General features: G+C 43.4%; 1 protein-coding gene across 1 annotated transcript; it reads left to right on the top strand.

Moving 5' to 3' along the window:
• The first annotated feature begins 2,410 nt into the window (after positions 1–2,410).
• Positions 2,411–17,211, top strand: LOC123164311 (aspartyl protease family protein 2-like). Its single transcript, XM_044581736.1, has 2 exons — positions 2,411–3,005; positions 16,422–17,211. Exons 1-2 carry the CDS (start codon positions 2,439–2,441, stop codon positions 17,175–17,177), a joined length of 1,323 nt encoding a protein of 440 aa, XP_044437671.1. The 5' UTR covers positions 2,411–2,438; the 3' UTR covers positions 17,178–17,211.
• The last annotated feature ends 301 nt before the right edge of the window (positions 17,212–17,512 follow it).

Raw genomic sequence — 17,512 nt, 5'->3', positions numbered from 1 at the left:
CTGTGATGGGAGAGGGTCCGGTGGGGTTCATCCTCCCGTCTTCGGACGACGTGGTCCGTCCCGGATCTAGGCCGAGGCAGACATGAGCGTCGACCCACAGACGGGATCTAATAGTAGATCCGAAGGGCCTCCTCCATGTGGGTGGGGAGCGGCGGCCGAGGCCAAGACCCCTCAAAGATCAAATCTCCTCGGATATCATCGATGTAGTTCAAGCTTCCAAACCTGATCTGGTGACCAGGGGCGTAGCTGTCGACCAGCTCGAGGTGACCGGTCGAGTTGGCACGTAGCACGAAGCCGCCAAACGCAAAGAGTTGACCAGGAAGAAAGGTCTCCCCGGACACAGCGTCGTCGTCGATGACGAGGCAAGCCATCGATTCTTTTGTCGACAACACAACAGAACTCTCAATGAAACTACTAATGTCGGTGTCAAAACCGACAGATCTCGGGTAGGGGGTCCCAAACTGCGTGTCTGAGGATCGATGGTAACAAGGGACAATAGGGACACAGCGTTTACCCAGGTTCGGGCCCTCTTAAAGGAGGCAAAACTCTACGTCCTGCTTGATTGTATTCGAAGAGTATAGGGATTACAAGAGTTGATCTACCTCGAGATCGTAATGGCTAAACCCTAGTTGTCTAGCCTATGATTATTCTGATAGCCTCTACGGACTAAACCCTCCAGTTTATATACACACTGGAGGGGCCTAGGTTTGTACAGAGTCGGTTTGCGGAGGAAGGAAATAGTACATCCGGACACCAAACGTGTCGTCCATGCATATAGGAGTCCTACCCGGACACGAGGGATAGCCTTCTGCTTTATCTTCACGCCCCATTAGTTCGGCCCATATCGAATAGACCGGACACCCGATGACCCCCTAATCCAGGATTCCCTCAGCTGGATCCGCCGCAGAGATGCAATTTGGACCCAAATGTGTTTTCTATCCTCATATTAGGGACCTACTTGAAAATGTCAAGGACTAGGTTGTAATTATTTCTTGTGCATCCTGATTTGATCTTTGTAATGTGGCCACTTTGATCTATGAAAGCTTTTGAAAAAAAAAATCTTTTACAACCGGGTCGTACGCGCGAGAACGCTAGACGCTCCCCATGGTTGACACCTGACAAAACATGTCTTAAACAAATCAGGCCAAAATCCGAATCAAGGATTCCATTCCTGACTCCATGTCAACCAAGTTTTACAAACGACAGTCTCATGGTTGAAATCCTCTCTACGACGATAGGCTGTATATGTAGCCGTTTTGCCAACTGTGAGGATGATGCACCGTCATGTAGCGCGGTTGCTGTCGACAAGAGCTCATGCAGCTCGTCACCCTGACTAACCTTGTGGCCTAACGGAGGAGCTGAATGGGTAGTGCAGACAGGAGTACGCTCTGTCGTGCCGCATTATGGCCGCCGGTGAGAGGTCGTACCAAATCGAAGACGATGGTGGGATTAAGAACAAGCGATTGTCAAAGAAAGAACGGAGGGGAATCAAGATTATGGTGGATTGCTTTGAGATTGATAATGACAGGTGTTGTGGATCAAAGTGGGTGTAACCTGGTGGAGCATACGATCTGGTCGTATAAGATTTTTTTTTCAAAATCTTTTGGGCCTTCGTGCCCCTACCTGTGTTTATGACATAAATTAGTTCGCAGTACCTGGAAGTGTGTAATGGATATGCAAGTCTCAACAAGAGATTTTTTTATTCATAATAGATGCAACTATATCTTCCTCTACATGGTGGTGTTTAAAGGATATGCAAATGTCAATAAGGGATATTGGAGTCATATTAAACGCAGCCAATCCCTCGTATACATGGAGGGTTGCAAGGTATATGCAAATCCCAACTAGGGATTTTGGATTGACAATAAATGCAGTCAAACCCTTCTCTACATGGATGTGGGCCTTTTAAGAACAAAAATATTTCCGTAGAATTGAACAAAATAACAACCAAGTGTTGCATGGGTTGATCTACACCGTAATAACTCGGTCCCACCAGATGCATATCTTGTATTTTTTGATTAATATGGATATTAAATGGACAGATCTAAACCATAATAACTCGGTCCCACCAGATTAACGTCTCGTATTTTCTGATTAACATGAGAATTTTTAGAGTCTCTAATGTATAGATAGATAGATAGATAGATAGATAGACCGATAGATAGTTGTACAGGCGTATATATGCATAGATATAAATAGATATATAGATAGATATAGATAGATTTATAGATGTATTGATATAGATAGATAGATAGATAGATAGATAGATAGATAGAAATGCAGCCAAATCCTTCTGTACATAGAAGTGTACAAGGGATATGCAAATCTCAACAAAGGATTCTTGGTTCATTATAAATGCAGCCAACCCATACACAAAAGAGTGCTCACTACCGTGTGCACGAGCCAACAAGTTAATTAACTCTCCAACAGCCACATCCATGGACCTCTGCAATCACGCTCTTCTCCTCCATCTGGTGCTTGCGGCGCTCCTCCATCCTGCCGTCGTCGTCGCAGTTGACGATGCCACATCAGGCCGCAGCAAGGGCTTTAGCCTGCGCCTGGTCCCTAGCCCCGGTTGGAACAGTACCATCCATGTCGACGACGACGGCTTCGTGCACCTGAACGAGCCAGTTGAGCACGCCCCCAACGTACTTCGGCCGCACATGCCTCACAAAGAGAGGTACAACATCATCACCACCGTTGGGACGGGCCATGGCCGCCGAACGTACACCCTCGCGATGGAGATGACCCAGAGCCTGACGTGGATGCAGTGTGTGCCGATCCAAAACCCGTTTCAGCAGGTGTCGCCGCCCTTCAACCCGACGGCCTCGCCGTCATTCCACCCACTCGCGCCCACCAACCACCTTTGCTCGCCGCCGGGGGGAAGCTTGTGCAGGTTCAGGAGCAACCCCATGTTCCTCAGTGTCGCGAGTGCAAGCGGTGCGCTCGGCCATGAGACCATGTCCTTCGCGGCCTCGGGCCATGGCGCCACGCCGGCGGTTGATACGTCTCCGTCGTATCTACTTTTCCAAACACTTTTGCCCTTGTTTTGGACTCTAACTTGCATAATTTGAATGGAACTAACCCGGACTGACGCTGTTTTTAGCAAACTTTCCATGGTGTTATTTATGTGCAGAAACAAAAGTTTTCGGAATGACCTGAAACTCCACGGAACATCTATTTGGAATACTGGAAGAAAAATCCATGTCAGGGGGGCCACACCCTGTCCATGAGGGTGGGGGGCGCGCCTGCCCCCCTAGGGCGCACCCCCCTACCTCGTGGGCCCCCTGACACTCCACCGACCTCAACTCCAACTCCATATATTCACTTTCGGGGAAAAAAATCAGAGAGACGGATTCATCACGTTTCACGGTACGGAGCCGCCGCCAAGCCCTAAAACCTTTTGGGAGGGCTGATCTGGAGTCCGTTTGGGGCTCCGGAGAGCGGAATCCGTCGCCATCGTCATCATCAACCATCCTCCATCACCAATTTCATGATGCTCACCGCCGTGCGTGAGTAATTCCATCGTAGGCTTGCTGGACGGTGATGGGTTGGATGAGATCTATCATGTAATCGAGTTAGTTTTGTTAGGGTTTGATCCCTAGTATCCCTATGTTCTGAGATTGATGTTGCTATGACTTTGTTATGCTTAATGCTTGTCACTAGGGCCCGAGTGCCATGATTTCAGATCTGAACCTATTATGTTTTCATGAATATATGTGAGTTCTTGATCCTATCTTGCAATTCTATAGTCACCTACTATGTGTTATGATCCGGCAACCCCGAAGTGACAATAATCGGGACCACTCCCGGTGATGACCATAGTTTGAGGAGTTCATGTATTCACTATGTGTTAATGCTTTGGTCCGGTACTCTATTAAAAGGAGGCCTTAATATCCCTTAGTTTCCATTAGGACCCCGCTGCTACGGGAGGGTAGGACAAAAGATGTCATGCAAGTTCTTTTCCATAAGCACGTATGACTATATTTGGAATACATGCCTACATTACATTGATGAATTGGAGCTAGTTCTGTGTCATCCTATGTTATGACTGTTACATGTTGAACCGCATCTGGCATAATTATCCATCACCGATCCAATGCCTACGAGCTTTTCACATGTTGTTCTTCGCTTATTTACTTTTCCGTTGCTACTGTTACAATCACTACAAAACCCAAAAATATTACTTTTGCTATCGTTACCGTTACTTCCATATTACTTTGCTACTAAATACTTTGCTGCAGATATTAAGTTATCCAGGTGTGGTTGAATTGACAACTCAACTGCTAATACTTGAGAATATTCTTTGGCTCCCCGTGTGTCGAATCAATAAATTTGGGTTGAATACTCTACCCTCGAAAATTGTTGCGATCCCCTATACTTGTGGGTTATCAAGACTATTTTCTGGTTCCGTTGCCGGGGAGCATAGCTCCATTCTTTGAGTCACTTGGGATTTATATCTGCTGGTCACTATGAAGAACTTGAAAGACGCTAAGACAACAATTTATCCCTCAACTACGAGGGGAGGTAAGGAACTGCCATCTAGCTCTGCACTTGATTCACCTTCTGTTTTGAGTAAGCTTGTGACACCTAAACCTGCTTCTGCTATTCGTTATGATATGTCGCATGTTATTGATGATGCCACTTCTACTATGCATGATACTTATGATGAAACTACTTCTATGCTTGATACTACTGTGCCACTTGGTGAATTTCTTGATGAACAACTTGCTAGGGTTAGAGAGAAAGAAATTATTGAAACTGATAATATTGATGAAAGTGATGATGAAGACTCTCCTGTTGTTCCATAGGGTTATGTTTTTGAAAAAGAAGCTGCTCCAGCTATTTTAGCTTGCAAAGATAGATATGAGCTCAAGGGGTTATTAGCTAAATGGAAGCAGCAATATCTTAATGCTAGAATGAAACCTGACCCTGCTTTTGCTACTTCATCTATCTGTGTTACTGATAAGGATTATGAATTCTCTGTTGATCCTGATATAATTACTTTGGTTGAATCTGATCCTGTTCATGGCTATGAATCTGAAACTGTTGTGGCACATCTTACTAAATTAAATGATATAGCCACCCTGTTCACTAATGATGAGAAATCTCGCTACCTTTATATCCTTAAAATATTTCCGTTCTCATTAAAGGGTGATGCTAAGATATGGTTTAATTCTCTTGACCCTGGTTGTGTGCGTAGTCCCCAGGATATGATTTATTACTTCTCTGCTAAATATTTCCCTGCTCATAAGAAACAAGCTGCTTTAAGGGAAATATATAATTTTGTGCAAATTGAAGAAGAGAGTCTCCCACAAGCTTGGGGGAGGCTTCTCCGATTACTTAATGCTTTGCCTGATCATCCTCTTAAGAAAAATGAAATACTTGATATCTTTTATAATGGACTAACCGATGCATCTAGAGATTACCTGGATAGTTGTGCTGGTTCTGTTTTCAGGGAAAGAACACCGGATGCAGCTGAAATTCTATTGAATAATATGTTGACAAATGAAAATAATTGGACACTTCCTGAGACAGCTCCTGAGCCTATTCCTAAACCAACTCCGAAGAAAAGAGGTGTTCTATTTCTCAGTCCTGAAGATATGCAAGAGGCAAAGAAATCTATGAAAGAAAAGGGTATTAAAGCTGAAGATGTTAAGAATTTACCTCCTATTGAAGAAATACATGGTCTTAATTTACCGCCTGTTGAAGAAATATGTGATCCTCATCCATTACCTATTGAAGAAACACATGGTCTTGATAACCCGACACAGGTAGTAAAGGTAAATTCTCTCTATAGATATGATAAGGCTGAAATCCCTCCTACTAAAATTGCTAGCCAATGCTTGGATGAGTTTGATAACTTCATGGTTAGGCAAGAAAACTTCAATGCTTATTTTGGTAGACAATTGAAATACAATGCCGATACGCTTGAACACTTGAGTAATTACATGGCTAATGTTAAAGGTGAACTTAAACTCATTAGTAAACATGCTTCTATGGTTACCACTCAAGTAGAACAAGTACTTAAAGCCCAAAATGATTTGCTCAATGAATTAAATAGTAAGAATAATGACTATGCTGTTAGAGTGGCTACTAGAACTGGTAGAATGACTCAGGAACCTTTGTATCCTGAAGGCCACCCTAAGAGAATTGAACAAGATTCTCAGAGAAATAATAGGAAGAAGAAAAATGATAGGACTTTGCATGCTTCTAATGAACCTATTGCTGAACCACCTGAGAATCCAAATGATATCTCTATTTTTGATGCTGAAACACAATCTGGTAATGAACATGAACCTAATGAAAATGTTCATGATGATGCTCAACCTAGTAATGACAATGATGTAGAAATTGAACCTGCTGTTGATCTTGATAACCCACAATCAAAGAATCAACGTTATGATAAGAGAGACTTTGTTGCTAGGAAGCACGGTAAAGAAAGGGAACCATGGGTTCAAAAACCCATGCCTTTTCCTCCCAAACCATCCAAGAAAAAGGATGATGAGGATTTTGAGCGCTTTGCTAAAATGATCAGACCTATCTTTTTGTGTATGCGATTAACTGATATGCTCAAAATGAATCCTTATGCTAAGTATATGAAAGATATTGTCACTAATAAAAGAAAGATACCAGAAGCTGAAATTTCCACCATGCTTGCTAATTATACTTTTAAGGTTGGAATACCAAAGAAACTAGGAGATCCAGGAATACCCACTATACCATGCTCCATTAAAGGAAACTATGTTAAAACTGCTTTATGTGATCTTGGAGCCGGTGTTAGTGTTATGCCTCTCTCTTTATATCGTAGACTTGATTTGAATAAGTTGACACCTACTGAAATATCTTTGCAAATGGCTGATAAATCAACTGCTATACCTGTCGGTATTTGTGAAGATGTGCCTGTTGTGGTTGCAAACGTTACTATTTTAACGGACTTTGTTATTCTTGATATTCCCGAGGACGATAGTATGTCTATTATTCTTGAAAGACCTTTTTTGAATACTGCAGGGGCTGTTATTGATTACAACAAAGGCAATGTCACTTTTCATGTTAATGGTAATGAGCATACGGTACACTTTCTGAGAAAACAACCTCAAGTCCATAGTATCAATTCTATTGGAAAAATTCCATCGATTATTTTTGGAGGTTTTGAATTTCCTCTTCCTACTGTCAAGAAGAAATATGATATTCTTATTATTGGGGATGTGCATATCCCTGTTGGGTTAACATAGTGTTCTTCGAAATTTCTCCGGTTTCATGCAATTCGGAATGAGTTTGTTAACAAGACCTGATCAACCTTGTTAATGGATTTCTTTTGATGAGCATGAGATGGATGAAACTAGAAGGCACAACCTTTTGTACCCTCCTTTTACTTTCTGTTATTTAGTTGAAATAAAGTAAAAATAGTATTTTCCTATCTGTTTTCTGACTTATCCGTGCAATATAAAAATACCCCGAAATAAAAGTTCTCCAAATGCCCTGAAAATGGAATATGATTTTTTCTGGAATATTTGAGAATATCTGGCACTGAGAACACAGCAGGAGGTTCAAGCACCTGGCCACGAGGGTGGAGGGCGCTCCCTACCCCCCTGGGCGCGCCCCCTGCCTCGTGGGCCCATGGTGGCTCCCCTCCACTTATTCCTGCACCCACACACTTCTTCTTACTCCCGAAAAATCACCATCCAGCTCAAGCACGAGTTCTAGCTCATTTTGCTGCGATTTTCGATCTCCTTGCTCAAAGCACCTCCCACAAAACTGCTTGGGGAGATTGTTCCTTGGTATGTGACTCCTCCATTGGTCCAATTAGTTTTTGTTCTAGTGCTTTATTCATTGCAAATTTGTGCTGCCTAGGTGACCATGTTCTTGAGCTTGCATGTCAAATTTATATGGTTCCAAGTAGTTCTAATGCTTGATATAGGCTCTAGGCACTTGTAGGAGTAGTTGCTATCAATTTTGTTGAGCTTGGTTCACTTTTTTTTGAAGTTACTAAAAATTTCAGAATTTTTCAGAAAATAATGAAGAGATTTTTGAGGGGCTCATCGAGCCAAAGCTCGAAGGAAAAGCAAAGTGATGAAGCACAGAGGCCCAAATATAATTTGCATCGCACCGCGGAGTGTTGGGGAACATAGTAATTTCAAAAAAATTCCTACGCACACGCAAGATCATGGTGATGCATAGCAACGAGAGGGGAGAGTGTTGTCCACGTACCCTCGTAGACCGACAGCGGAAGCGTTATCACAACGCGGTTGATGTAGTCGTACGTCTTCACGATCCGACCGATCAAGTACCGAACGCATGGCACCTCCGAGTTCTACACACGTTCAGCTCGATGACGTCCCTCGAACTCCGATCCAGCCGAGTGTTGAGGGAGAGTTTTGTCAGCACGACGGCGTGGTGACGATGATGATGTTCCACCGACGCAGGGCTTCGCCTAAGCTCCGCAACGGTATTATCAAGGTGTAATATGGTGGAGGGGGGCACCGCACACGGCTAAGAGATCTCAAGGATCAATTGTTGTGTCTCTGGGGTGCCCCCTGCCCCCGTATATAAAGGAGCAAAGGAGGAGGAGGCCGGCCCTAGGAGGGGGCGCACCAAGTGTGGAGTCCTACTAGGACTCCCTAGTCCTAGTAGGATTCCACCTCCCATATGGAATAGGAAAAGAGGAAGGGAAAAAGAGAAGGAAGGAAGGGGCGCCACCCTTCCCTAGTCCAATTCGGACCAGACCAAGGGGAGGGGTGCGGCCACCCTTGAGGCCCTTTTTCTTCTTTCCCGTATGGCCCAATAAGGCTCAATACGTATTCCCGTAACTCTCCGGTACTCCGAAAAATACCCGAATCACTCGAAACCTTTCCGAAGTCCGAATACTATCTTTGGTTAACGAGCTAGTCAAGTAGAGGCATACTAGTGACACTCTGTTTGTCTATGTATTCACACATGTATTATGTTTTCGGTTAATACAATTCTAGCATGAATAATAAACATTTATCATGATATAAGGAAATAAATAATAACTTTATTATAGCCTCTAGGGCATATTTCCTTCAGTCTCCCACTTGCACTAGAGTCAATAATCTAGTTCACATCGCCATGTGATTTAACATGAATAGTTCACATCACCATGTGATTAACACCCATGGTTCACATCGTCATGTGACAATCACCCAAAGGGTTTACTAGAGTCAGTAATCTAGTTCACATCGCTATGTGATTAACACCCAAAGAGTACTAAGGTGTGATCATGTTTTGCTTGTGAGATAATTTTAGTCAACGGGTCTGTCACATTCAGATCCGTAAGTATTTTGCAAATTTCTATGTCTACAATGCTCTGCATGGAGCTACTCTAGCTAATTGCTCCCACTTTCAGTATGTATCTAAGACCGAGACTTAGAGTCATCTAGATTAGTGTCAAAACTTGCATCGACGTAACCTTTTACGACGAGCCTTTTGTCACTTCCATAATCGAGAAACATATCCTTATTCCAATAAGGATAATTTTGACCGCTGTCCAGTGATCTACTCCTAGATCACTATTGTACTCCCTTGCCAAAATCAGTGTAGGGTATACAATAGATCTGGTACACAGCATGGCATACTTTATAGAACCTATGGCCAAGGCATAGGGTATGACTTTCATTCTCTTTCTATCTTTTGCCGTGGTCGGGCTTTGAGTCTTTACTCAATTTCACACCTTGTAACACAGGCAAGAACTCTTTCTTTGACTGTTCTATTTTGAACTACTTCAAAATCTTGTTAAGGTATGTACTCATTGAAAAACTTATCAAGCGTCTTCATCTATCTCTATAGATCTTGATGCTCAATATGTAAGCAGCTTCACCGAGGTCTATCTTTGAAAAACTCCTTTCAAACACTCCTTTATGCTTTGCAGAATAATTCTACATTATTTCCGATCAACAATATGTCATTCACATATACTTATCAGAAATGCTGTAGTGCTCCCACTCACTTTCTTGTAAATACAGGCTTCACCGCAAGTCTGTATACAACTATATGCTTTGATCAACTTATCAAAGCGTATATTCCAACTCCGAGATGCTTGCACCAGTCCATTGATGGATCGCTGGAGCTTGCATATTTTGTTAGCACCTTTAGGATTGACAAAACCTTCTGGTTGTATCATATACAACTCTTCTTTAATAAATCCATCAAGGAATGCTGTTTTGTTTATCCCTTTGCCAGATTTCATAAAATGCGGCAATTGCTAACATGATTCGGACAGACTTAAGCATAGATACGAGTGAGAAACTCTCATCGTAGTCAACATCTTGAACTTGTCGAAAACCTTTTTGCGACAATTCTAGCTTTGTAGATAGTGATACTACTATCAGCGTCCGTCTTCCTCTTGACAATCCATTTATTCTCAATTGCTTGCCGATCATCGGGCAAGTCAACCAAACTCCACACTTTGTTCTCATACATGGATCTCATCTCAGATTTCATGGCCTCAAGCCATTTTGTGGAATCTGGGCTCACCATCGCTTCTTCATAGTTCGTAGGTTCGTCATGGTCTAGTAACATAACCTCCAGAACGGGATTACCGTACCACTCTGGTGCGGATCTTACTCTAGTTTACCTACGAGGTTTGGTAGTAACTTGATCTGAAGTTACATGATCATCATCATTAACGTCCTCACTAATTGGTGTAGAAGTCACAGGAACAGATTTATGTGATCCAATAAGGGAGCAGGTACAGTTACCTCATCAAGTTCTACTTTCCTCCCACTCACATCTTTCGAGAGAAACTCCTTCTCTAGAAAGGATCCATACTTAGCAACGAATGTCTTGCCTTCGGATCTGTGATAGAAGGTGTACCCAACTGTCTCCTTTGGGTATCCTATGAAGACACATTTCTCCGATTTGGGTTTGAGCTTATCAGGATGAAATTTTTTCACATAAGCATCGCAACCCCAAAATTTTAAGAAACGACAACTTTGGTTTCTTGCCAAACCACAGTTCATAAGGAGTCGTCTCAACGGATTTTGATGGTGCCCTATTTAACGTGAATGTAGCTGTCTCTAATGCATAACCCAAAACGATAGTGGTAAATTGGTAAGAGACATCATAGATTGCACTATATCCAATAAAGTACGGTTATGACGTTCGGACACACCATTACACTGTGGTGTTCCAGGTGGCGTGAGTAGTGAAACTATTTCACATTGTTTTAACTGAAGGCCAAACTCGTAACTCAAATATTTTACCTCTGCGATCATATCGTAGAAACTTTTATTTTCTTGTTACGATGATTCTCCACTTCACTCTGAAATTCTTTGAACTTTTCAAATGTTTCAGACTTTGTGTTTCATCAAGTAGATATACCCATATCTGCTCAAATCATCTGTGAAGGTCAGAAAATAGTGATACCTGCTACGAGCCTCAATATTCATCGGACCACATACATCTGTATGTATGATTTCCAACAAATCTGTTGCTCTCTCCATAGTTCCGGAGAACGGCGTTTTAGTCATCTTGCCCATGAGGCACGGTTCGCAAGCATCAAGTGATTCATAATCAAGTGATTCCAAAATCCCATCAGTATGGAATTTCTTAATGCGCTTTACACCAATATGACCTAAACGGCAGTACCACAAATAAGTTGCACTATCATTATTAACTTTGCATCTTTTGGCTTCAATATTATGAATATGTGTATCACTACGATCGAGATCCAACAAACCATTTTCGTTGGTGTGTATGACCATAAAGGTTTTATTCATGTAAACAGAACAACAATTGTTCTCTAACTTAAATGAATAACCGTATTGCAATAAACATGATCAGATCATATTCATGCTCAACGCAAACACCAAATAACACTTATTTAGTTTCAACACTAATCCCGAAAGTACAGGGAGTGTGCGATGATGATCATATCAATCTTGGAACTACTTCCAACACACATCGTCACCTCGCCTTTTACTAGTCTCTGTTTATTCTGCAACTCCCGTTTTCGACTTACTACTCTTTAGCAACTGAACCAGTATCAATTACCGAGGGGTTGCTATAAACACTAGTAAAGTACACATCAATAATCTGTATATCAAATATACCTTTGTTCACTTTTACTAGTCTCTGTTTATTCTGCAACTCCCGTTTCGAGTTACTACTCTTAGCAACTGAACCAGTATCAATTACCGAGGGATTGCTATAAACACTAGTAAAGTACACATCAATAATCTGTATATCAAATATACCTTTGTTCACTTTGCCATCCTTCTTATCCACCAAATAGTTGGTGTAGTTCCGCTTCCAGTGACCAGTCCCTTTGCAGTAGAAGCACTTAGTCTCAGGCTTAGGACCAGACTTAGGCTTCTTCACTTGAGCAGCAACTTGCTTGCCGTTCTTTTTGAAGTTCCCCTTTTTCCCTTTGCCCTTTTCTTGAAACTAGCGGTCTCGTCAACCATCAACACTTGAAGTGGTCTCGTCAACCATCAACACTTGATGTTTTTCTTGATTTCTACCTTCGTCGATTTCAGCATCACGAAGAGCTCGGGAATTACTTTCGTCATCCCTTGCATACCATAGTTCATCACGAAGTTCTACTAACTTGGTGATGGTGACTAGAGAATTCTGTCAATCACTATTTTATCTGGAAGATAAACTCCCACTTGATTCAAGCGATTGTAGTACCCAGACAATCTGAGCACATGCTCACTAGTTGAGCGATTCTCCTCCATCTTTTTGCTATAGAACTTGTTGGAGATTTCATATCTCTCAACTCGGGTATTTGCTTGAAATATTAACTTCAACTCCTGGAACATCTCATATGGTCCATGACGTTCAAAACGTCTTTGAAGTCCCGATTCTAAGCCGTTAAGCATGGTGCACTAAACTATCAAGTAGTCATCATATTGAGCTAGCCAAACGTTCATAACGTATGCATCTACTCCTGCAATAGGTCTGTCACCTAGCGGTGCATCAAGGACATAATTTTTCTGTGCAGCAATGAGGATAATCCTCAGATCACGTATCCAATCCGCATCTTTGCTACTAACATCTTTCAACATAATTTTTCTCTAGGAACAAAAAATAAACACAGGGAAGCAACAACGCGAGCTATTGATCTACAACATAATTTGCAAAATACTATCAGGACTAAGTTCATGATAAATTTAAGTTCAATTAATCATATTACTTAAGAACTCCCACTTAGATAGACATCTCTCTAATCATCTAAGTGATTGCGTGATCCAAAGCAACTAAACCATGTCCGATTAACACGTGAGATGGAGTAGTTTCAATGGTGAACATCACTATGTTGATCATATCTACTATATGATTCACGCTCGACCTTTCGGTCTCTGTGTTCCGAGGCCATATCTGTAGATGCTAGGCTCGTCAAGTTTAACCTGAGTATTCCGCGTGTGCAACTGTTTTGCACCCGTTGTATTTGAACGTAGAGCCTATCACACCCGATTAACACGTGGTGTCTCAGCACGAAGAACTTTTGCAACGGTGCATACTCAGGGAGAACACTTTTATCTTGAAATTTTAGTGAGAGATCATCTTATAATGCTACCGTCAATCAAAGCAAGATAAGATGCATAAAGGATTAACATCACATGCAATCAATATAAGTGATATGATATGGCCATCATCATCTTGTGCTTGTGATCTCCATCTCCGAAGCACCGTGCTTGTGATCTCCATCTCCGAAGCACCGTCATGATCACCATCGTCACCGGCGCGACACCTTGATCTCCATCGTAGCATCGTTGTCGTCTCGCCAACTTATTGCTTTTACGACTATCGCTACCGCTTAGTGATAAAGTAAAACTATTACATGGTGATTGCATCTCATACAATAAAGCGACAACCATATGGCTCCTGCCAGTTGCCGATAAATCGGTTACAAAACATGATCATCTCATACAACACATTATATCACATCATGTCTTGACCATATCACATCACAACATGCCCTGCAAAAACAAGTTAGACGTCCTCTACTTTGTTGTTGCATATTTTACGTGGCTGCTACGGGCTTAGCAAGAACCGTTCTTACCTACGCATCAAAACCACAACGATAGTTTGTCAAGTTGGTGTTGTTTTAACCTTCGCAAGGACCGGGCGTAGCCACACTCGGTTCAACTAAAGTGAGAGAGACAGACACCCGCCAGTCACCTTTAAGCAACGAGTGCTCCGAACGGTGAAACCAGTCTCGCGTAAGCGTACGCGTAATGTCGGTCCGGGCCGCTTCATCTCACAATACCGCTGAACCAAAGTATGACATGCTGGTAAGCAGTATGACTTATATCGCCCACAACTCACTTGTGTTCTACTCGTGCATAGCATCAACGCATAAAACCAGGCTCGGATGCCACTGTTGGGGAACGTAGTAATTTCAAAAAAATTCCTACGCACACGCAAGATCATGGTGATGCATAGCAACGAGAGGGGAGAGTGTTGTCCACGTACCCTTGTAGACCGATAGCAGAAGCGTTATCACAACGCGGTTGATGTAGTCGTACGTCTTCACGATCCGACCGATCAAGTACCGAACGCACGGCACCTCCGAGTTCTACACACGTTCAGCTCGATGACGTCCCTCGAACTCCGATCCAGCCGAGTGTTGAGGGAGAGTTTTGTCAGCACGACGGCGTGGTGACGATGATGATGTTCCACCGGCGCAGGGCTTCGCCTAAGCTCCGCAACGGTATTATCGAGGTGTAATATGGTGGAGGGGGCACCGCACACGGCTAAGAGATCTCAAGGATCAATTGTTGTGTCTCTGGGGTGCCCCCTGCCCCCGTATATAAAGGAGCAAGGGAGGAGGAGGTCGGCCCTAGGAGGGGGCGCACCAAGTGTGGAGTCCTACTAGGACTCCCTAGTCCTAGTAGGATTCCACCTCCCATATGGAATAGGAAAAGAGGAAGGGAAAAAGAGAAGGAAGGAAGGGGGCGCCCCCCTTCCCTAGTCCAATTCGGACCAGACCAAGGGGAGGGGTGCGGCCACCCTTGAGGCCCTTTTTCTTCTTTCCCGTATGGCCCAATAAGGCCCAATACGTATTCCCGTAACTCTCCGGTACTCCGAAAAATACCCGAATCACTCGGAACCTTTCCGAAGTCCGAATATATTCGTCCAATATATCGATCTTTACGTCTCGACCATTTCGAGACTCCTCGTCATGTCCCCGATCTCATCCGGGACTCCAAACTCCTTCGGTACATCAACATACATAAACTCATAATAAAATTGTCATCGTAACTTTAAGCGTGCGGACACTACGGGTTCGAGAACTATGTAGACATGACCGAGACACCTCTCCGGTCAATAACCAATAGCGGGACCTGGATGCCCATATTGGCTCCCACATATTCTACGAAGATCTTTATCGGTCAGACCGCATAACAACATACATTGTTCCCTTTGTCATCAGTTTGTTACTTGTCCGAGATTCGATCGTCGGTATCTCGATACCTAGTTCAATCTCGTTACCGGCAAGTCTCTTTACTCGTTCCGTAACACATCATCCCGCAACTAACTTATTAGTCACAATGCTTGCAAGGCTTATAGTGATGTGCATTACCGAGTGGGCCCAGAGATACCTCTCCGACAATCGGAGTGACAAATCCTAATCTCGAAATACGCCAACCCAACAAGTACCTTTGGAGACACCTGTAGAGCACCTTTATAATCACCCATTTACGTTGTGACGTTTGGTAGCACACAAAGTGTTCCTCCGGTAAACGGGAGTTGCATAATCTCATAGTCAGAGGAACATGTATAAGTCATGAAGAAAGCAATAGCAACATACTAAACGATCGGGTGCTAAGCTAACGGAATGGGTCAAGTCAATCACGTCATTCTCCTAATGAGGTGATCTCGTTAATCAAATGACAACTTATGTCTATGGCTAGGAAACATAACCATCTTTGATTAACGAGCTAGTCAAGTAGAGGCATACTAGTGACACTCTGTTTGTCTATGTATTCACACATGTATTATGTTTCCGGTTAATACAATTCTAGCATGAATAATAAACATTTATCATGATATAAGGAAATAAATAATAACTTTATTATTGCCTCTAGGGCATATTTCCTTCATGTTACATGATGAACCACATCCGGCATAATTATCCATCATCGATCCAATGCCTATGAGCTTTTCACATATTGTTCTTCGCTTATTTACTTTTCCGTTGCTACTGTTACAATCACTACAAAACCCAAAAATATTACTTTTGCTATTGTTACCGTTACTTCCATATTACTTTGCTACTAAATACTTTGCTGCATATATTAAGTTATCCAGGTGTGGTTGAATTGACAACTCAACTGCTAATACTTGAGAATATTCTTTGGCTCCCCTTGTGTCGAATCAATAAATTTGGGTTGAATACTCTACCCTTGAAAACTGTTGCGATCCCCTATACTTGTGGGTTATCAGCGGTCGAACCCGCCGTCGTCATTGGCTGCGCGCACATCAGCAAGTGTTTCAGAAGCCACGGAGTGCTTGCCGGCATCCTCGCCCTGGGAAAGACGTACCTATCGCTCATCTGGTTACTGGGCCGTGGCGGCTTGCATAGCTTCTCCTACTGCCTCTTCTTCCCGCAGGGGAACCGTCACGGGTTCCTCCGGTTCGGCAGTGACATCCCGGTCGACACGAGGCACATGAAGAGCACTAGGCTGCTCTACCCCGAGGCGAGCGCCTACTACGTCAACCTCGCCGGCATCAGCTTTGGCAGGACGTGGCTGGGCGGGAACCTGACGGAGGTGTTAAGGCGCCGAAAGCTCGCGGATGGCAGTTGGCACAGTGGTTGCGTGCTTGACACCGGGATGTTCTGGGGGGGTACGTTCATGATCAGGCATGCGTACGACATCCTGGAGCACGCCCTGGTGGAGCACGGCAGGAGGCTCGGGGTGCCGCGCGTACCCCGCCACAACTTCGGTCTCTGCTTCCGCGTGACGTGGGCCATCTTGTCGCACTGGCCGACGGTGACGCTGCACTTCGAATCCGAGCAGGACCTTGTGCTCACGCCGAAAAAGCTGTTTGTCCTGCAGGATCAAGACATGTGCCTCACCGTGAAACCGAACCCGCAGATTACCGTCATCGGCCCAGCGACGCAAGTGGGCACGCGCTTCGTCTACGACCTCGCCGCCAGCAGGGTGTACTTCGCCCCTGAAAACTGCAATGCCGACACTGGCGTCTAGGATTGATCTTCTGTTCCTATAGCGGTCAACCCAATTCGATGTGGTTAACCGTCTGTCTCTGAAATAAAAGGAAAATTAAACTATATTGAGAGTGCAATAATTAACAAAAAAAGATCAAATATCTTTCTTATAGAAAAATGCCGACGGTGCTCGAGCTGCGGGGAGATCGTTTTCAAAATGTAGACGGGAAAGTTTGCAATACAATAATCGTTGTATTGATGGGGTGCTGGTGCACGTATATATAATACAAGGGAAGGCCTCTACCTCAACTATACAAGACTAGGAGGTGGGCCACAACTCCAATACATGTGCAATACAAAACACATACTCAACAC

This window comes from Triticum aestivum, chromosome 7D, assembly GCF_018294505.1.
Source record: "Triticum aestivum cultivar Chinese Spring chromosome 7D, IWGSC CS RefSeq v2.1, whole genome shotgun sequence".
Classification (NCBI taxonomy): domain Eukaryota; kingdom Viridiplantae; phylum Streptophyta; class Magnoliopsida; order Poales; family Poaceae; genus Triticum; species Triticum aestivum.
The sequence above is the reverse complement of the archived record's forward strand: the minus strand, read 5'-3'. Positions and strand labels throughout refer to the sequence as shown.

Excerpts from the sequence above, each read along its gene's own strand:
- LOC123164311 (XM_044581736.1), top strand. The coding sequence starts at position 2,439 with ATGGACCTCTGCAATCACGCTCTTCTCCTCCATCTGGTGCTTGCGGCG. Across the intron at positions 3,006-16,421 it reads GCGCCACGCCGGCGGTTGAT|CCCGCCGTCGTCATTGGCTG; the intron begins ACGTCTCCGTCG and ends TCAGCGGTCGAA.